Here is a 20,162-nt window from a genome sequence, read left to right as displayed (position 1 = left end):
TATAATTCTATCCTATATATGATTGTAAAAGGACTTTCATTTGTTGCGGATTAAGGGGTGGTGCGATATGTCCCGAGGAAATGATGAAATTGCTTTGCTTAAGGGAAAGTAATCACAAGCCTTACAACCTCGTAGGAATATGTTGGTTTTCTGTGAGTTTGTGGTGTTTTGAATGTCACCTATAATTATTCTAACACTCAAGTTAGCGTGGGTTAGAATCAAGAGAGGAGAGATCAGGTGATAACTTACTTTGCATAGGGTGACCCAAGGTATTTATAGTATTTTTGAACTTATCATTAGCGATAAAATTAGTTAAATATTGATAATGACACTGATTCAAAGATTCTCCGAAAGATATCATGTGTAGTTAGTTATGTAAGTATTGGTGTAGTGTTGTTACCCTACATGTAATGTGTGATTAAGCTCTTTTAGTAAATGCGCTTAACGTGTCACTATAAACATAGACTATGAGTTCAAAATATGAATAAATGAAAATAAAAACTTTGTAATAATTTATTATATAGTTATTAACTTTCTTCTGATAGTTGATTATAAACATATTATTCACAAAAAATTTAGATAATAGCAACAAATATTATATAAAATTTCCATGAATCCTATTTTTAACAATTTAAATCTTAAAAAAGTTATTTAGTTCATAACAAAAGATTCTCCATACAATCGTTACCCAAGGGAAGTGATTGAGAAATATGTAAACAGAATTTTTAATTAAAACTCTCATTAAAAGTGCATTTATAACATTTAATGTTATATTTTTAATTTTTTTTACGGACAATGATTAATAAGATCTGTGACAAGAAAAAAAAAGGAAGTATTTTGTTTAAAATAGTATTGACATATTTTTTTGGTTGAATTAATTTTTTAGTTTTTTAATTTATTTTTTACATTTAATTTTGTCATATAATTTTTTTAAATTTAATTTAATTATCTAATTTTTAAATTAATTTAATTTGATTTTTCAGTCTAAATTATAAAAAATCATATTTTGTTACAGTTTAAAATTACTATAAAATTATTTTAAATCGTTACAAAATATATATTTTTCACTGGAATGAATTAGTTTAAAAAATTAAAAGAACAAATTGAAAAAAAATAATTAAAAAATCAAAATAAATTAATTTTAAAAATTAAATGACTAAATAAATTTAAAAAATTAAAAGAATAAATTAAATCTATATAATAAATCAGAAAAAAAACTTATTTTACCATATTCTTATTATGATTTTTATTACATTCAATTACTTTTTTAATAAGAACTTATTTATTTATTAATTCATTAATAGTCAGTCTCGACCCTAACAATAATAAGTTAATAAGAGAAATGTTAAGGTTTATTAACCTCCTCTAAAAAAAAAAAAAAGATTAACCTCGTATCTAAATTCTTAGCCAATGTAAGAGAAACAGAAATTGTGCGCGTTGTCTGTGCGTTGTGTCTAACAGTCTAAGTCTAACGTTGTGGAGCATAGAAGAGAAAGAGATGATATTGAACTGTGTCAGAGTGACAGCTATGCCTATGATGGCTGTTCCTAGGTGGAGATCCACCTGCTGCTGCGCTTCTTCTTCGTCTTCAGTTTCAACCATCAACACAGACCAACTTCGTTCTCAACTTGATCAACTTCATGCAGAAGCTGATGCCACCAGAACCAAGGGTACCCTTCTTACCCATCTCTCTTATTCTTCTTGCTCATGCTTATTTCATTCTGAGTTACTTTCTCTATCTGAATCAACCAATGTTTCCTAGACAACACCCATTACAGCCAGTCTCATGAATATGATTAAAGTTTTAATTTTTTTACTTTTCCACTACAATTCTCACCAAAAGAATTGAAATTGGACTGCTGTCTAAAGGGTTTGTTAGGTAAAGATTGAGGATTGAGGCTTATAGTGAAATAATTGTATGTGATGGTTAACAGCAACTAATGCTAGATTGAGGCTTCTGCGACTGTCAGAGGCTGCAGAGAAGCTTAAAAAACAAGCAGCTATAAGCATTCAAAAGGGGCAGGAAAATTATGCAAGGGAAATGCTTTTTCAGAGGAAGAAAGTGTTGCAGGCTTTAGACAAGTCTAAAAGACGCATTGAATTGCTCGATGAGCTTTCCACCAAGCTAAGTGAGGTAAAGTGTATATTCATTATTGAATTCATCAGTACTATAGTAGTATCTTGTTGTTCAGTTTTAATTTCTATTGTAATTATGGCAATATTAATACATTTAGGGAGAACAGCTCTGTTAGATTCTTAATGTAATGTATGGCAAATATGTTTGAGGAAGGGATTTATTTTAAGTGTTTGTGAATAAGTCGTGATTTATTTGCTAGTAGAGGCATGCTCACCTTCAGAAGGAACTGTGTATCCCTCTCAAGCTATTGCTTTCTTCTCTCTGCATATATCAATTTGTTCTCTATGCTCATTTGAGGAGGATTCCTGATTCTCATTTGGTTTGTATAAGTTATTTCTATATAAACTCTTCCTTTCTTGTATAAAATTGTTTTGGAATTGGTTGTATCTCAATAGAAAGATTTGCTGTCAAAGAATTGCAATCAACATCTTTTGTAGAAAGTGATGATGAAAAGTGGGTTCCTTCCTTCAATTCAGTGTATGTCCTCAGCCTTATTTGTTGCTATCCTGTTATATATAGTATGCACCACGCGAAATTGTTTAAATATCAGTCTCTGGGAAATCAATTGATGGATGTGGTGGCATTAACTTCAACATTGCAAAAAACCAAACTGCTTTTGAATTTACCTGTCACAAATTATTTGAAAGGCATCAATTTTCCTTGGTTCTGCTTAGTCTGAAAATGGAGAGTCTCATAGTCAAACTCCAATATAATGTTTGTATGGACTTAAATAGTTTGTACAATGGCATTTATTAACTAGTTCAAAATACATAAAAGCATACACTGCTTACATTAGACAATTGGGATTTGCTGCAAAACTCATATAAGAAGTTAAATTATGTACTAGGATTTCATATATCCTCATTTGGTAATCAAGCTTCTTAGACCAATGTAACTTGTAGTTCTAAAAGTATACTGTTAATACGTAGGCCACTTAACCGTATATAACCTTTATGTTAGAGATTCAAAAATAAATAATGACTACCTGCAATGATTGTCTCAATTTTTCTCTCTTAAATCTGTATTTCGGTATATTCCACTGACTGATGGCATAACTATGCCTGTCAACCTAGACTGTTAGTGTTGAATGTCTCATGTATTTTAAAAGATTTGTTTGTTTTGCATCTATGTGTATCCCACACTCTGTATGCTACTGTTGCTTTTACTCAAAATGTTCATATTTTAGTAACTGTATAATGAAAGAAACGTATGGTGGGTTCAGGCAATATCTTTGAAAGAAAGTCAGCTAATTGGAAATGTTACTGTGAACATTGAAGACTCAACAGAAGATGCTTCAAGTCCAGTTCGAATTATTTCTCCAAAGGAGGAAGTTCAAAATGATGTCACTAAGGATGACTCAGATCCTGATACGATGGAATTTAGTGATATTCAGGATGTGCAACTTTCTATCGAAAGTGAAGGAAGTCCACTGGATGATAAGGAGACTCAGAATCTTCTGGAATCCCTTAGTATCAGCACTTCAAATGAAGAATATATAGCCAGAAACTTGTCAGAAATATCCTCTTATGAGGATTTCATGGAACATATAGATAAAAAACTCAGTGAAATTGAAGCCGAACTAGTTACTGTTTTGAATGTCTCAACCTTGGTACTGGATAATGAAGAGAGACCAAAGAATTCTAGGTTGCAACAAACAATTGAACTCCTTGAGAGCATCCATGGCATTAGACAGAGGTATAGCCCTTCGATCTATTAAAGCATAATTCTTATTGCCTCCTTTGAAGATTTAGCTATAAAAATCAATTTAGAGTAGGTGCTCTCTAGTGATTTTGAATTATTGTTATGAATATATTCATATTAAGAGAAAATAATAAAGAAAAATAATGCAACACTTTCAAATTTCCAAATTTACAGAATTAGAAGTACCAAGGAGGCAAAATTGAGGATCTAATCAATTTTGTTTTGCTCAACTCATCTTCTGCTTCCAGGTGAGAACTAACACCATTTGTAAAAAAAAAAAAACTATGCCACAATTTTCTTGTATCCCTTAATCACTTAATGTGGAAACAGGAAAGACACATTTGAGATGCTTATTATTAGTTTATTAAAATGAAAAGAGGTGTTGATGTACCACTATTCTTTCCAACCCACAATCATCTGTTTGGTGATGGAGGAGCAACAGATTGAGAAATTTGACCAAGGAATAAGGATAGCCAAGTGAAGTTGCTTGTCTTTGTCCCTGTCTTCAACTTGCATTCCAAAGTTTTTTTTTTTACCTTATTCTGTCTCATAAATGTACGTAGTAGTGAAGTTTTTTTGGAGGATTGCATGAGATGTCCTTTGTGTGTAAGGTACTGTTGCGTCAATTACCCTGCAGGTTACCGCCTAAAGTTCTTATTGTTGTCATGACTCATAAGAAATTAGATATTAAATCATGCATCTACTTTGTATCAGGCAGGCTAAAAGGTGTGGGTTTTTTTTTTTTTAGTTTTAAATATGGCTTCCATGATTCACGTATTTAATATATTTGTTTCATGCAATACCATAAATCCCCATCATGTGTTTGAGTTTACACAATCCATGATGCACACGTTATATGATATCAGGAGCTTCTGCCACTGCGGATGAAAATTTTCTGTTTCTGGACTCGTGTAAATTTTGTTAACAGTAGCCATGATAAGTGTTTACAGTTTAACTCATTTATTAATCAGTGACTGACTAAACAATTTGTTTCAGTATTATAGCTATTATTTTAGCTGCTGATTTTCAAAATAGAGTACCACAAAAATCCATATTGTGTATTATTTTTACATTAGTATGACATCACATCAAGAAACAAATAGAACTAGCACTAAGAAGTACAAATAATAATGGGCACCCGTGACCTTATGCTTTTCAATTTTCACAAGTATTGGTGCAAGTAAAGGCCAATGCTTCTATAGTTCTGTTCACTGAATATCCGTATTTCATGCGTATGGGCAAATGCTTGGTAATGATGTGCAATACACTTATAACGTTTGACCCAAAAAAAAGAATAAAGGATGAGATAACACTAAGGTTATCTTTGTGGCCTGAATGATAGTCTCTAGTTTTAGTAGAAGAAATAGTCACTCTATTCATGGGATAAGATTGCAAACATGAGACACTCTACAATAGTGGCAGTCTCGTGTACTACTGCTCTGCCCTTTTAGAAGATATGTTTGGATTTATTAGACAGTATCCATGAGGTCAGCAAGAGTAATCTTGCCATACATGCCATGTTCCAAGGAATCAAATTGTTTGCTTATTTGCAGAATGTCTATCTCAGTAATCTTCCCCATTTGCTTAAGCTTGTATATGACAAAGTCAGACTTGCTGCACCAACAAAACTAAAAAATGGTTACAAAAAATGAATGAAAGTAATATAACTCAGTAGTCAGTATTCTATACTGAACTGAAATCATATGGCCATAAGAGAGATGTGCAAGGACTTTTAATTAAGAAGTTACAAATTTACAGTAGAGCATTGGGACAAGAGTGAAATATATTATTTATCCTCTTCAAAACATGATAATTTCTTGATTTAAGGTTGGTCTGAGATGATGATGGTCTTTTGATTTCTGTCCCCATCTTGCTTCTTTAACTGTGATTTGTGAAGCTAAAACAACTAGGAAATGTTCTAGGAACCTGATATACTCAGGGATTCCCCTTTGCTAATTTATCCTACAATTTCTTATTTTCAAAGTGACTAAAACAGGCTTTAGCCACGAACTTCTAGTAATATTCTGTTTACTCTTGCTTTTAATTAGGCCTTGACTTCTTATAACTCTCTTTGTAACCAATGCACTGATTCTGCTTTAATCCATTTATTATACAAGCGACAAAACAACAAGGAAAGATATTATATGAGACTACAAACATTCAGGCATACCTGATTGATCCATCATTATCAAGGTCTGCAGCTGCTAAATCTGATAAGGTTATCTTCTTCTGAAGAACCCATTGTGCCATCTTACGATTTCTCTTGTGAATACTATATTCAGTAAGGTATATAAAGGCCCTGGCAACTGCCAGTGTGCTTACCAAAAGCCATATAATTGCAAAGCATCTTCCGGTTACTGTTCTGAGAGAAAAATCCCCATAACCAACCGTTGTAACCGAAGTAATGGAGAGATAAATACTGTCATCCCAATTCAGGTCCTCAACTAAGTGCACTGTGACTGTTCCTATAGCAATGCAGCCAATCACAACAGCCAAAGCCAGACAAACTTTGGTTCTTATTCTCATTCTTCCTTTCTCTTCATCAACCATATAAGTCCTGAGAATTTTCTTATATCTATTCTCATCCATCATGCTCAACAAGAATGCCTCTTGTGTATCACAAATGTATGCAACCAATCCATTGAGCAGAAAACCAAGAAATCCAAAACCCACCAAAATGAAACCACATGTAAAGATCTTGGTAAACGTGGAGTCAGGAACAATATCTCCATATCCAATAGTGCACAGAGTTACCATTGTAAAGTACACAGCATCTACAGGCCTGAAAGTGGTAGTGCCCCTGAAACTCCCACTAGTCATGTACACTGTCACCCCAATTGCCACATACAAGAAAACACCAAGAAAAGATAGCCTCACTATTGAAGTTGATGACTTGTGTGGTTCAGATGGTTCTTGAAAATCTAATCCCATGTCAGTGAATAATAAAGATGGTGCAGAGCGAGAGCGATGGATAAACTTTCCTTTCTTGAAGGCCAAGTTGGCTATGAGGTGCATAGAAGTCTTGGCTTCATTGGTGACATGATGAGAACTAGATTGGAACAGGGATGGGGCAAGGGCAAGAGCAAGATCATGGATAGATAGTTCCCCAGGTGATGATCTGTTTGGTGAGTCTGCTTTCCTAGAGCAAGATCTCAGGAGGGACTCCTGCATGGTGCATTCAAATTGCAGTTGAGGACTGGTGATTACAAGCTAGTATCACAGCTTCTTTCAACTACTAGTCAAACCACAGAGAGGAATGGGGGATACATGTATGTTGTAGCTGAGAGTCATAACTCATATAGCTTCTCTCAACTGAGAGCTCATGCATAGGTTTATTTAATAATATATGTTTCCTTGCACAAATTTTATTCTAATAAGGAGAGCAAGTGAACATTTTTAATTTTAATTTAAATTAACGGACTACTAATATTGAAGTGTCTTGTTGTATTATATGCCCCAACTAGAACCGAATCACTAAATTCCATATAGCTGCCATTAAATATTCCAATTGATCCCAACTACGTGGAACACGAACCCCTTGATTGTATGCCCCAACATTTTGTGTCCAGGACTGAGCCATGACAAGCTACAGTGGACACTAACGGAGAAAAAAGTTAGTTACATCTACTTTTCCTTGGTGGTACTGATATTGTAATGCTGTAAATGATTGATTGATTATATAGATTATGAATGAGGAGAAAAAACTGATTTCATATCTCTGTAAAGTAGTACAATAAAGGTGTACATGGAATGAGTACGTCCGATTGCAGAGGATAGCTGCCTTATATTTAACCAAGTTAACAGATACAGTTGGGATCAGTTCCAGTAAGGTGGCTGATAATAGACTTCATCAAAGGACAACAAACAACTCATGAAATACCCATGTTACCGTTTCTTTTTTAAACTAGTTACTTCAGTGATTAAATCATTATTATTATTAAACACAGAAAGGGTCATTATAGATTCATTTGTAATCATTTTCATCCAACCACCTAAAAGTTATTACCCAAAGATGTCAAGAGATAAATAATTCCTTAAGCCAAATCAACCTTGGAAACAAATATGTTTTACATTTCAACATATCTTTTATTGGTATCACCTAATAGGCTAACAACAAAGACAGCATGATAATTTTTTGAGCCATATATCCATAGCCCTACAAAAATCTAGTGACTGCACAACTTTGACATTATGAAACGATGATTTGCACCATTTGGTGGCCGAACTGCTGCAGTTTGAGCCTTGTGAGGCACCGTTTTCCGTACTTGTGCATGAGTTTCTGCTTCATGTTGAAACATCCTGACTAGCTCTTGAAGCTCTTGCTTTCTCAGTGCAACATTTTCTTCAATGATGGGTTTTTTCAGGCCAAGGTAAAGCAATCCAATTCCAATTAGCACGACCCCTAGCACAAAGAGGATCATGGTGAATAGAAGAAAGGCATAAGGAGTTCCTGAAGATCCAGGTATTCCATCCACATTTATGCCAAATAGTCCAGTTATGATGGAAAGAACAAGGCCACAACCCCCGAATATTCCCAAGTTATGGGTAACTGTGAGGCTTCTGTCCTAAAATAAGTAGGAAGAGTGAAATTAACTAACATAATGAAGTCCCCTATTCTCTCTATTTTCTTTATTTGAATAAAAATAAAATGAAAAACTGGATTGACACCAACATGCAGAGGAATACATATATATATCAAGACTATAGTACTATATATAATTATACAATTTCATCAAGTATCCTGTATACACTAACTAACTGATACACGTATGCGCACACACACTCTTCTAGTGTACTACAAATTTTAGTTTGCATTATGAATGCTACAGAGATATAAAAGCCAATTAAATGAATATATTAAAAGAATTACTTTTTAACTCGATTAAAAAATTAAAGTCTTACTATAGTCCTCCAAAGATAAATGGCCAATTCAAGTGCATTATCATTTTCATCTTATTGGATACAAAATATCGTGCACCAGTAATAATGCCAAATAAATTCTTTGCATACTTATAGTTATAGAGCTACTGTATGAACTCAGGTACATAAATGAATTCAATGAAACATTTGTAGCTTACTAATTTATAGATTATGGCACAGTAGTTGGTAAAAAATTAAAAACCTGCAACCATGCCCGGACTGTGCTTTGCGTCACATCCTGGATTATGAATAAGCGACCTCGAACTGCTTCTTGCTCCCCAATCATTTGCCTTGTACTCTTCATTACTCCTTCCAGCAATGCTCTTGCTGCATTTCCTCTCAACTGTTTAAGAAGTTCAAAAACAATTTCCTCTCTTGCATGGAGTGACCATTTCACTCTTATAACCTGTAAGGTCATACAAGAGATAAGGATATAAAATTTTGGGTACACAATTTACATAATTACCTATGTACCAAATTTTATTTTATTTTTACATAATTACTTATTTAAATAAATGATTAGAGCAGTGCAATCAATGAAATTGTGCGATATGTAAAAGTTTCACTCTCTACAACATTTCTTATTTTTATTTAACAAAGTTACAAGTTTATAGCAGACTCTACCAGTAAAGTATTAGTCATGTTGTAATCTGCATAATTACCTGGGTTGATAATCTTCTAATTTCTTGGTTCAGTATTATAGTGAACAGATGCAGATCCTCATGGCTCCTCCTACCAGGAAGGAAAGAACATTGTGTAACCAAGTTACAAACAAAAAAGATAAAATGCGCACCTATGCTAGTAATGCTACACTTCTTAAGTTCTTGTATATTCTTTCAAAAAAACAAAAGTTCTTATATGTAGTGGTCCAAAGCACATGCAATCACCTGTTCATAAACATCAATTCAACTTCATCTGCAGCCCCAAAGATGTGTTTACGAAACAACCTATGATATCTTGTTCATTAGTAAGAAATAATTATGATGACACTGCATATTAGATTGTGATCCCAACTAAGTATGATTTTAGATTGCGATAGAATGTTAAAAAGTAAACCATTCACAAAGATCCAAAACTTCTATAATTATCACCAAGAAAACTGATTAATATAGCCTATGCTAATAACAGCATCAGATTTTAAGAATAGAAAATTTATCAGTTTCAGAGAATATTGTTAACAACAAATTCAAGAGAAAGAAGGAAACAGGGTGATATTACAACCAAATTCAGTCTAGATATATCAAAATAAAAAATAAAAAACAAAACAAAACACGTCCATTAATTAATACTGGAGCTAAAGCCATTACGCTCACTACCCAATTTGATTCCCGTAAAAGCAGGATCTATGAGGGAAATTCTAATTGAGTTACAAGAACTAAACTATAGCCATGTGACTGAACCTTGTGACTGAACAGAACCTTTTTGACAGTAATAAGAAAAAACAAAAAGGGGGTTTCTATCTTTCTCTGTTCAATGCCTTTCTTTTTATTCTTTCTATTGAAAGTCATGGATTTCTTAAACCTAGTTTCACTCTCTATTCATGTTTTTCAAGAGGGCAATGTGTTCCTTCCAATCAAAAGTAACTCATTTTCTCTTTATTATTTTTTCTTGGATAACAAAAACCAAGAATAAATAAATCTACTACGAGATTAATTTTTTTTAAGTCATATAAAATATGATGAAGACTTCCAGTATTCATAATCTTCACTTTCATGAAGAGGATGAAAAAAACCATATATGACTATCATACACCATGAATTTCCACTTCACATGGAACATGGCGGCTTGCATCATGCGGTATGTTTCTCTTTAGCATATATGCATATGATTGCTGACTATGGAAAGGAATAGCCAACTGCAAACAGTAGTTGTTGAAGCCCCAGTTGCAACAATCAGACAACCCAAATAGACCTAAATCATATTTTGAACTTCATACATTTGGTCTTAATGTGTTATCCGCCAGATTCCTTTATCATGTTCCTTAAAATTCTGACGACAAGGAGATAAAGCAATTTCATATATTCTCCCAAATTTTGTACATACTCTTTTACTCGAATATTCATTACAATTTTTTTTTCTCCATTCTGTGTGTAATTTAATCATATCTAACTAGCAATAGAATCTAGAAATAGTATACCTATGCATATATGCTTGTATTTATGAGATTGTATCCACATAGCAGATTTAATTTGAAGAATCGCAATTTGTTTACACTTTACCTTGATAAAAAAAAAAGCATTGTCTAATAAACACACCCTCTTAGCAATTTGGATATTCATAGTTCAGGTGTGAATTTAATTACACCATCTCCAACAGATTCAATCAAGATTATGTTTATCTTATATTTGGAGGTTATATATAGAATTACCAGTGGAAGAAAAAAAAAATATAAATTAAAGGGAAAACAGTAATCATCAACAGCAAAACCAATACAAATCTAAATGGTAACAAGATGTAAATAGTATTGACCTATCATCCCATCGTGCAAGTCGGCTAGCTAGGTGTGCTACAACCTCATGAATGCTGCATGGATTTTTAGCACCTCCTGCAGCCAGCAGTTCCTGTATAACATAGTTGAAGGCAACCAAGGACAAAAATAATAAAAGAATTATGCTTCTGGCAGAATAATTCTTTGATTAAGTATTTCAATCCTCTAGAATTACTCTCAGAACTGCATAAATCCCATTCATTCAATTTATTTCATTATATAATAAATTAACATCTTCCAATTAAATTTAATAAACTTCAATGGTTAGATTAGATCCACAACAGCAGAGGATCCATATCTGTTTGTGATGAATGAGGGGGCAAAAAGACTAACTGACCTGAACTTCTAAAATACCTAACACATTGATATTTGAAGCAGAGCCCTTAACATGCAAAGCAGTCACCAAAAAGTTTTGTGCCTGCCATGCCCGTAAGACAACGGGAATGTCATCTTCCTCAGCAAATGGATCACCAGCAGACTGCCCTAGAAGTTCAAATAATAATCCTCCAGCAACTCGAACTGGAACCTATCAAAATAAACACTAATAATTAAAAGCTTATTTTATAAAATCAAAAAGCCTTTTCACCTATTCATTGAGTCATTGATTTTACTGAAAGAAGCACAACAACCAATAAGACATTTTCTAAAGACACCCGATTTGCAGCAAATTGAATTTTTTAAAAATAAAAAAAATTAGCAAATTCGACTTTCAGTCTCAATTACCTCGTACAGAAGGTGTTTCATTCTATCACTTATTAATCTACTTTCTTCTTGCAAAGCGATGCTGATGGCAGGATGCAACCAGCGAGAACTACCAAACCAGGCAGTAACAAAAGGATCAGCAGCATCCAAATGACACCACCACGTGGGCCCCACCGGGCGTTCCCAGTAAGGAGTCGCTACATCTGCAACAGGAACATCACTCTCATCATCCGTGAAATCAAACGGCTGTGCATCACCACTATGCACTGCCTGAACAAGTTCAGAAATTCTATCCCAACCAATTGGTCTCCAGTATCTCCTTGGAAGATCCTCTTTGCAATACAAATGAAAATCATCTCCATGTGAATCTGATTCATTCAAACTGTTTCCAATTCTCCCTAAGCAATAATCCTTCTTCTTGGTAGGTCCATTTCCCCTCATGAATTCAAAAGCACAAATAAGTCCATTAGTCCAAAGTTCCCCACCCTGCTGCATGTTATTGTTACTATCTCTGGTGGAAGAATAGGTTTTGTGATTCCCCTCCTTCTTCATTTTACTGGTAAATGAAGCTGAATAGTCTTCATTCATAGCTTGCATGTTGCTCTCAAGAAGAGGAACTAGAGCCTCCACAACCATTGACGAGAGAGTCAAATGCTAATTAAAATCAAAGCATCGTCATCACAAGAAATGAACAATTAATGTCAGCTTGATCACGATGATGATTCACAACATAAAACCCCAGAAACTAGACAAATTGAATCAATATATCAATCACAAGGTTCCTAACTTACTATTACCTTGCCACAAGCATTAATGCAATGTATGCAAATAGAAGTATTAGTATTATTATGATGATGATGATTTCAATTTGGATGCAATCATGCAAAGCACAAAAATAAAAACCGCATGCAACAATTAACACAAATTAACTGTTGAATAAAGTTGAAATGGAGAGGGAATTGAGAAAAAAGAGGCATACTGGAAGCAAAGAGAAGAGAAGCTAGGCATTTTGTTTATAGGAGAAGAAGACGAGAAGAACCGCTATGATGGTCATGGTCACCAACTCAACCTCTTTGCATGTAACGCCAACGTGCCATTGCCATTGATATACGAAAAATAATTTATATATAGGGAGAGAATAATTTTGAAAAATAATTAAATTATATTCTTAATTAAAATATTAAAAATTAAATCATTACTTATTCAAATATTTTTAAAGAAAATTATTTGAATAATAATTATAATTTTAAAAACTTATATAATTTGTTTATATTTTGAAGAATATTACTCCAACAAAATATATTTTCTATAATTTAGTTATAATTTTTTTAATAATTTCATATTCCATAATATATGTAATTTTAATGAAACAATAATTTTATCTTTTCTATATTACTTTATTATTGATTTGTTGCCTGTCGCAAACCAAATATTTGATTAGATTAAAATTTATTGTACTCTTATCATATATTTCTTTTTTACGTTATCATATTTTATTCTTATTCTACTCTCATATTATATTTTATCTTATTATACTGACAATCAAACGAACTATTTAGTTAATAAGCTGAAAATAAATTCTAGTAATTAATTAGTAGAGATTGTCAAGATTTACAATAGTGATTGTGATTGATTTTATTTTGCTAAAAATGATTACGGTGGATAGAGATAAGAATTCTTTTATCTTTAATTTGATGTTTTCTTTCGTACTTGTTCTACTATTTTTTGTTAGCTATGGTGAGTTAGGTTGGAAACTGAAATAATGTAAATATAGTAACTCAAATAATTAAATAACTTAAATAATTCAAATAATAACTCGCATAATTAATTTAAAATAGTGGTTCTAAAAGCAAACTACGTACAACAATTTGATGGAAAAAGCCTTTTTATGATTCGATGAGAATAATGTTTTAAGTTTAACTTCAAGTGGTAAGGAATACGATCTTTGGTCAAGTGGAGAAGGCAAGACTGAGAGTGAACAAGCTGGTGTTGTGCAGAAAGGATCACATTACGTGCAACTTCTAATGGTAATCTTATTTTATTCCTTAATAGTTAATATCACCCCTTTCTATTTAATGTTACATGTATATTGACGTAGGTTTCACTGTAGCTTTATCTTTCAATATTGTCAAATACTTAAAGTTTATGTCAGAACCTGGAGAAGCCACTGTTATGGGGGAACATACAAATAGGTGAGTTTTTCAAGCAATCTGGTGTCACGTGATACCAGTTTATTCTATATAGTTTGTTTGTTGTTTGCTTTATATAAAATTTAAGAATGTTTTGGCAAAAGAATCATGTTTTTTATTTAATTTTGATCATGCCATGTCATATACATGTGATCCTTCTTCAACAATTTAATTTATTCTCAAGTAAACCCTTAAAATAGTTTCAACAATTTTGATTATTTTCACTAATAAAAATTAATAAATAGTAATTAATATTTATTAGTTTAAACTATTTTCTTATACGATTTTGAATCTTCTTATATGATTTTGAATCTTTTTTTATTGATTCAATACATAAAATATGTCTTATTAGATTCATGTACAAAATTATTAGAAACGACTAAGTTTGAATAAAAAAATATAAAAATTACATGAAAATTAAGTCTCGCTATTAGTCATAAGAAAATTAAAATCTAATAATTATATTCTTTTTGTATTGTTCATAAAAATTATTTTTTATGCAATTTTCATTAGTTTTAATTCTCAATTTTTTTTTTTCAGGTTGCAACCATAAAAAGTCCAATTTTGTTGACACTAGAAAAAGCAATCTTGATGTAAATGTTAGGACCCAACACTAATCAGGTGTCTTAGACAGTAGACTAAAAGTATATGGGAAGACCTCAAAATTAGATGCTAGTATAGCATCTCAAATGTTGAATACACAGTAAAAAGCGTGTGACCTAGCATTCAACGTGGATTCCTTTCTAGCATCTCTAAGGGAGACCTTCCAAATGGAAATCAGCCAACGTGGATTCTTTGAAATACTTTTACTTAATTTTAATTAAAAATTTGACTTGCATTTTAAAACTACAATCTAGATATATCGAATTGATTAGATTTATTTTTTTTTTCTAAGATTATTATCACCTTATTAAAATTGAATTTACATGTAATTTGTGTATATCATATTAAATTAATATACACAGAGATATTGTTACAAATTATTTATTTCCATAATTCCTTCTTCAAATTTAATAATCTTATATCTTTAATTTATTTACTATATATTAATGAAGTACCTATTTTAATACTAAAGGCACTTTTAATATTTTTCTTCTTCATACGTGTAAATTTATCACATTTACTAACATGATATTTACCTTATATGTTTTAATTTTTCTTAAAAAAAATTACTTATACTTTGAAAATATTTGTGCAATGCACCAATAACTTGTTTAGTTTTCTTAGACTAGTAGCTACAGGGTAGATGAACAAAATAAGACCACCGGAGCATTTCGGTAAACAATATGACCATTGATCATAGACCATTGTTTCAGTTGCTGAAAAACAGTTAACAAACAATAAAAAGGTAAGACTGTGGAATACAAGACCAGACTTGGATCATATCAAGATTCCAAAAGCACCAGAGCCTTTCAATTCTCCCAGTCTTCTACAGTTATGCATAACATAAGAAAGGTGCAGAGAGTTTGTTAGAAATAGTGTAAAACAAAAGGCTTCAGACCATGTCGGGAATGCCAACAAAGGTTAGTACAGTTGGTAAGGACTGAGTTCATATTCCATTAGGATATATAAGTTCATTCTATTGTCGATGTGAGAACTTTGGTGAGAGATAATCTGTTAGTATCTCTGTAGGCGTTTTTTGAGTCTCAAAACCTACCCTGGTCTTGATGAAAGCCGGTAGTTTGCATGGTTCCTCAACCTGCATTCTCCATCCACGTTCTTTAAATCTCAGGACTCAGCAGACACGGAACAAGACCTCGAGCAGCAAGGAGAGTTTCAAGATTTGTCATCCAACAGAGGCCAGGAAGAACTTGATTGCCTTGGAAGACATTCTTCTCGGTCACCCTTCCTCTTTGTCCCCTCATGAATACAAAAGCACAAATAAGTCCATTAATCCAAAGTTCCCTAGTGGAAGACTGGTAGAGTGCAAGACTTGAGCATCAAAACCGGTCAAGAAATCACTAGCAGTTTACTTCTATTTTCTACATATCACTCTTCTGTCATTTTTTATAATTAGATGCCAGTTGCTTGTGTGGCAAAAGCTGTTTGTAGTGTTAGTTGCAGAGCTAACAGAATAATTGCAGTGTTACTGGGCAGAACAGAATTACACACTCAATGTTCCCTTAAAATTCCCTCTCTTTCCCTCTCCCTGGCTCTTCTTTCTCTGCACTAACTTGATTTCTTTTTTATCATTCATATGAGGGCGAGCGTTCAATTGTTAATGCATCAGGCAGAACTGAACAGGCATATCATGTTAGGAACATAGGGACATGCAATTCTATATTATTATAATGTGAGAAAGGAAGTGTAGGTGGCTAAGATTGTGAAGTAAAGCGTAATAATTATATGCCATGAGATATCTGTTGGAGAAGGCAATTGACATGAGCCAAGTTAGTCAGAGTTAGGCAGAGTAATGCAAAAAACAATAATTTGTGGTTGGTTGGTATTACTTAACTCCATCCTACAAAACAATCATTCTTTTGGGTCCTATAAATTTTTTTGTCATAATTCAACTACTTAAGCTTTTCTATGAAGACGAAGAGAGCGATTGGCCCTTTGTTACTGCACATTTTCCTCAAAGTGTCTTATGTTTGGTGAAATGGATAGAAAACAAGAACAAGACAAGGGAAACTCAAACATGTCTGGCACGGATGTAGCTCTAATATCTCCCAAAGTCCCAAAAGCAGTTTCACCAGTTTCTTCTGCAGCAGAAGGGGACACCTTAAGGCGACCACGTGGCCGGCCGGCCGGCTCCAAAAACAAACCTAAGCCACCAATAATTGTCACCAGAGATAGTGCTAATGCACTGAAGGCTCATGCCATGGAAGTGAGCTCTGGCTGTGATGTGAATGAAAGTTTGTCTAACTTTGCAAGGAGAAAGCAACGTGGCCTTTACATATTCAATGGAACAGGCTGTGTAACGAATGTAACGTTGTGCCAGCCAGGCTCATCTGGTGCCATTGTGACACTTCACGGTCGATTCGAGATTCTTTCACTGCTGGGGTCAATCCTTCCCCCACCAGCCCCTCCAGGGATCACAGGCCTCACAATTTACTTGGCAGGTGCTCAAGGGCAAGTTGTGGGGGGTGCTGTGGTTGGTGCTTTGATTGCTTCAGGCCCTCTTGTAATCATGGCTGCATCATTCATGCATGCTACTTTTGATCGCCTTCCATTGGAAGATGATGAACTTGCTGCTGCAATGCAGAATCAGCATTACCAAAATGGACGCACCCACCATCTTGATATTTCTGACTTGTATGCAATGCCACAGAACCTGCTCATGAATGGTACAATGCCCCCAGAGATATACTCTTGGGCACCAGGGCAGAACTTGTCAAAAACCTGAAACTTAGCATACTATTTGTTAGTTGTCTCACATCCACAAAATGCACTGCAGTGTAGCTATCAGGGGTCTTCCAAGGTTGACATTGCAAAACAAGATGATATGCTTATTCTGATGTATTAAGAATTATTTTAGCAAACTAATAGGTGTACTGATTTTCAATACAATAAGATCTACTTTTCAGAGTTAATATTGCGTATTGCAGCATTTGGTATTAGAACTTCAAAGCAAAACATGCATGAAGCACAGAAGTTAAGATTAGTAAGTCTAGCAATGTTTGAACTACTTTCACTAACAAAAAAGCATACTTTAGTTATCACTACACTAAACCAGCTAATAGTAAAGGTTGTATAAATATTAATACTAAATAGCTTTTTTCTGGAGGCCTAAAGCAAGGGTTTGAGTCACCTTATACTTGGGTTAGCCCTGCAGACAGACCTAGATTCAAATTAATACAAGATTTAACAGATACCACATTTTCTAATTAAATTACCAATATGACTGGAATAATTTGGGAAGACATAATATAACAATAATGAAATGGATTTTTGCATATTTGAATTTCATGTCGTTGCCCTATGCCCCTATCTTTCTCTTTCTACTTTAGGTACTTTTTTCCCCTAATCAGACTATAAATTCCAATGTACAAGCAAATTGGATATTCGGTTCAATTGTGAGATCCTCATATATTGTAACTCTTCTATGTATTAAAGCTACTTCCTTACATACAGATTGATTTTTAAATTTCACAAGTTCATCACTTCGGAGATAATCAATCTTGAAGTGCAAAACTGGAGTCATTCAGTAAAGAGTAAATCTCTCGAGCTTTAAGATGTATCCTCCCCCCTGCCAAGAACTCATGAACCTCTTCCTATAGTTCTATTGAACTGCATCCTGGTTCCTTCTCTGCCAATCTTTGTCTCATCAAGATTCTATGCTCCATTGCCTCTTCAAATTGGTTGGAAGCAGCCTGAACATTAGACATAAGTAAATAACCACTGGCACATCACTCGGATTTAACTCACAAACTCTTTGTGCAGCTCGTTTCGCAATTTCTACATTCCCATGCTTCCTACAAGATGAGAGCAAAGATCCCCATATAATAAAATCTGCTCTTATAGGCATACCATTTATTAGTTCTTCTGCCTCTTCTAGGAGCCCAGCTTGACCTAGCACTTCAACCATGCAAGTATAGTGTTTTATCCATGGCTCGATCTCATACTTATCCATCATCAGTGCAAAATAATCCCTTGCTTTTTCTACTGCTCCTATATATTTACAAGAAGTTAAAACACCAATGAAACTTACATGGTCTGGCTTTAAGTCTGAGGCTTCAAGCTTTGAGAAGTACTCGATCGCTTTTCTTTCATAGCCATTCATGGCAAGTCCTATTATAATGGAGTTCCAACATGATAATCCTCTTGTTGTGGGTGATGCCTCAAACACTTCAATAGCCTTTAAAATAGCTCCACACTTGCAGTACATGTCAATAATTGCTGTGAGAACAATGACATTCAACTCAAAATGTTGAAGTGCTCCTAAGTGAGCACAAGCACTTAACAGACTCACCATTGTAAATTCTCTAGGCTGAACCCTTTCTCTCTGCATCTTGCGGAAAAGCTCCAATGCTCCATGAGCCTCTTATTCCTAACATATCCACTAATCATAGAATTCCAAGTAACTTTAGTTCTTGTAAGCATGTTATCAAATAACCTCCTAGATTTATCAACCTCCCCACACTTAGCAAGCCCCATGATCATAGAATTGCAAGCCACCACATCAAGTTCCACAAGTTCATCAAACAGTCTCCTAGCCTCACTCAATAACCCACTATTAGCATAGATGTAAATGATAGTATTTTGAATAAACTGATCTTTTTCAAGACCCAACTTAACAACCCTCCCATGAAGCTGAGCTCCATGATAGCCAGAACCCAATTGAGCATAAGCCTTGAAAACAGAAGGGTAAGTCAAGCGTTGTGGCTGAACTTCAGAGCACAACACATCAACAAAAAGAGAAATTGCAAAGTGTGGAGTTGAGCTACGAGAGAAGCCTCTTATGATGTTGTTCCAGCAATAAAGATTTGGGGTTGGAATAGTGGTGAAGAGCAAGTAGGCATAGTTGATGTCACCGGATGGAGAGGCGCAGAAAGTGAGGACGCGGCTAGCAGCGACGGTGTGGTGAGCAAGGCCAGTTTTGATGATGTGGGCGTGGATCTTTTGGAGGTCTTTCATGTTGGTGCATTGGGTTTGGAGCATGGTGAGACATGGTTGGTCGGAGATGAACTTTGATACGGAGGGTGATGATGATGATGACCGTTCAAATCTAAGGTTGGTGTTAATCAAATTAAAAAAAATCAATTATGATTGTTTGCATTTTAAATAATTGAGTTATTAATTCTTGACAATAAATTATTTTCCGAATTAATTGTATAATTATAACAATAACTTTAGTTTTCGGGAGAAATTTTTTTGGCCAACGTATATTATTTTAAGTAATAAAAGATTTTAAGTTATAATTTTATAGACTGGCATTCCTGGTGTGCATGGCAATTGTTGCATGCAATTTCATATTGCACCGGTTCGAATGCTGGTAAAGGTTAGAATTTTACTATCATCATTATATATATATATATTATTATGCCAATCAAGAAGCACAAGTTACTCAACAGATAACAAATCA

At 33.9% G+C, this 20,162-nt stretch overlaps 4 protein-coding genes and 1 pseudogene across 8 annotated transcripts; 2 read left to right on the top strand and 3 right to left on the bottom strand.

Annotated features, from left to right (window-relative positions):
- The first annotated feature begins 1,407 nt into the window (after positions 1-1,407).
- LOC100777386 (uncharacterized) lies at positions 1,408-7,265 on the top strand. 2 transcript variants are annotated; one of them, XM_006575590.4, is made up of 5 exons: positions 1,408-1,670; positions 1,935-2,134; positions 3,360-3,832; positions 4,013-4,086; positions 5,956-7,265. In XM_006575590.4, exons 1-4 carry the CDS (start codon positions 1,499-1,501, stop codon positions 4,047-4,049), a joined length of 882 nt encoding a protein of 293 aa, XP_006575653.1. In that variant the 5' UTR covers positions 1,408-1,498; the 3' UTR covers positions 4,050-4,086; positions 5,956-7,265. The 2 variants fall into 2 exon arrangements, with proteins under 2 accessions (XP_006575653.1, XP_003519544.1); XM_003519496.5 differs by lacking the exon at positions 5,956-7,265 and having other exon boundaries at positions 4,013-4,488.
- On the bottom strand, positions 5,044-7,009 carry LOC100789639 (two-pore potassium channel 3). Its single transcript, XM_003518460.5, has 2 exons — positions 6,009-7,009; positions 5,044-5,452 (listed from the first exon to the last, which is right to left on the bottom strand). Exons 1-2 carry the CDS (start codon positions 7,007-7,009, stop codon positions 5,308-5,310), a joined length of 1,146 nt encoding a protein of 381 aa, XP_003518508.1. The 3' UTR covers positions 5,044-5,307.
- Positions 7,266-7,853: 588 nt separating the features above from the next.
- On the bottom strand, positions 7,854-13,044 carry LOC100789115 (uncharacterized). Of its 4 annotated transcripts, none has more exons than XM_006575587.3 (8): positions 12,928-13,044; positions 11,970-12,602; positions 11,584-11,772; positions 11,228-11,319; positions 9,646-9,705; positions 9,421-9,490; positions 8,961-9,164; positions 7,854-8,403 (listed from the first exon to the last, which is right to left on the bottom strand). In XM_006575587.3, exons 2-8 carry the CDS (start codon positions 12,582-12,584, stop codon positions 8,005-8,007), a joined length of 1,629 nt encoding a protein of 542 aa, XP_006575650.1. In that variant the 5' UTR covers positions 12,585-12,602; positions 12,928-13,044; the 3' UTR covers positions 7,854-8,004. The 4 variants fall into 4 exon arrangements, with proteins under 4 accessions (XP_006575650.1, XP_014625935.1, XP_003518507.1 ...); XM_006575589.4 differs by having other exon boundaries at positions 8,091-8,240; XM_014770449.2 differs by lacking the exon at positions 9,646-9,705.
- Positions 13,045-16,736: 3,692 nt separating this feature from the next.
- On the top strand, positions 16,737-17,497 carry LOC100788581 (AT-hook motif nuclear-localized protein 16). The gene has a single exon (XM_041013445.1). It carries the CDS (start codon positions 16,737-16,739, stop codon positions 17,481-17,483), a length of 747 nt encoding a protein of 248 aa, XP_040869379.1. The 3' UTR covers positions 17,484-17,497.
- Positions 17,498-17,649: 152 nt separating this feature from the next.
- LOC102664830 (pentatricopeptide repeat-containing protein At2g42920, chloroplastic-like) lies at positions 17,650-19,811 on the bottom strand (annotated as a pseudogene).
- Between the last annotated feature and the right edge of the window lie 351 nt (positions 19,812-20,162).

The sequence above is a fragment of the Glycine max genome, chromosome 2 (genome assembly GCF_000004515.6).
Source record: "Glycine max cultivar Williams 82 chromosome 2, Glycine_max_v4.0, whole genome shotgun sequence".
Classification (NCBI taxonomy): domain Eukaryota; kingdom Viridiplantae; phylum Streptophyta; class Magnoliopsida; order Fabales; family Fabaceae; genus Glycine; species Glycine max.
This window is presented reverse-complemented; position numbering and strand designations above follow the sequence as displayed.

Bases quoted from the DNA above. Each gene is read 5' to 3' on its own strand.
- LOC100789115 (XM_006575587.3), bottom strand. From the start codon at position 12,584: ATGGTTGTGGAGGCTCTAGTTCCTCTTCTTGAGAGCAACATGCAAGCT. The intron at 11,320-11,583 runs GTCAGTTAGTCT...TATGTTATACAG, and splicing joins TAGGTATTTTAGAAGTTCAG to GAACTGCTGGCTGCAGGAGG. The intron at 9,165-9,420 runs GTAATTATGCAG...ATGACCTTACAG, and splicing joins TTAGAAGATTATCAACCCAG to GTTATAAGAGTGAAATGGTC.
- LOC100789639 (XM_003518460.5), bottom strand. From the start codon at position 7,009: ATGCAGGAGTCCCTCCTGAGATCTTGCTCTAGGAAAGCAGACTCACCA. The intron at 5,453-6,008 runs GTATGCCTGAAT...TTGTTGGTGCAG, and splicing joins GATAATGATGGATCAATCAG to CAAGTCTGACTTTGTCATAT.
- LOC100777386 (XM_006575590.4), top strand. From the start codon at position 1,499: ATGATATTGAACTGTGTCAGAGTGACAGCTATGCCTATGATGGCTGTT. The intron at 2,135-3,359 runs GTAAAGTGTATA...TGGTGGGTTCAG, and splicing joins TTTCCACCAAGCTAAGTGAG to GCAATATCTTTGAAAGAAAG. The intron at 3,833-4,012 runs GTATAGCCCTTC...CCAAATTTACAG, and splicing joins ATCCATGGCATTAGACAGAG to AATTAGAAGTACCAAGGAGG.
- LOC100788581 (XM_041013445.1), top strand. From the start codon at position 16,737: ATGGATAGAAAACAAGAACAAGACAAGGGAAACTCAAACATGTCTGGC.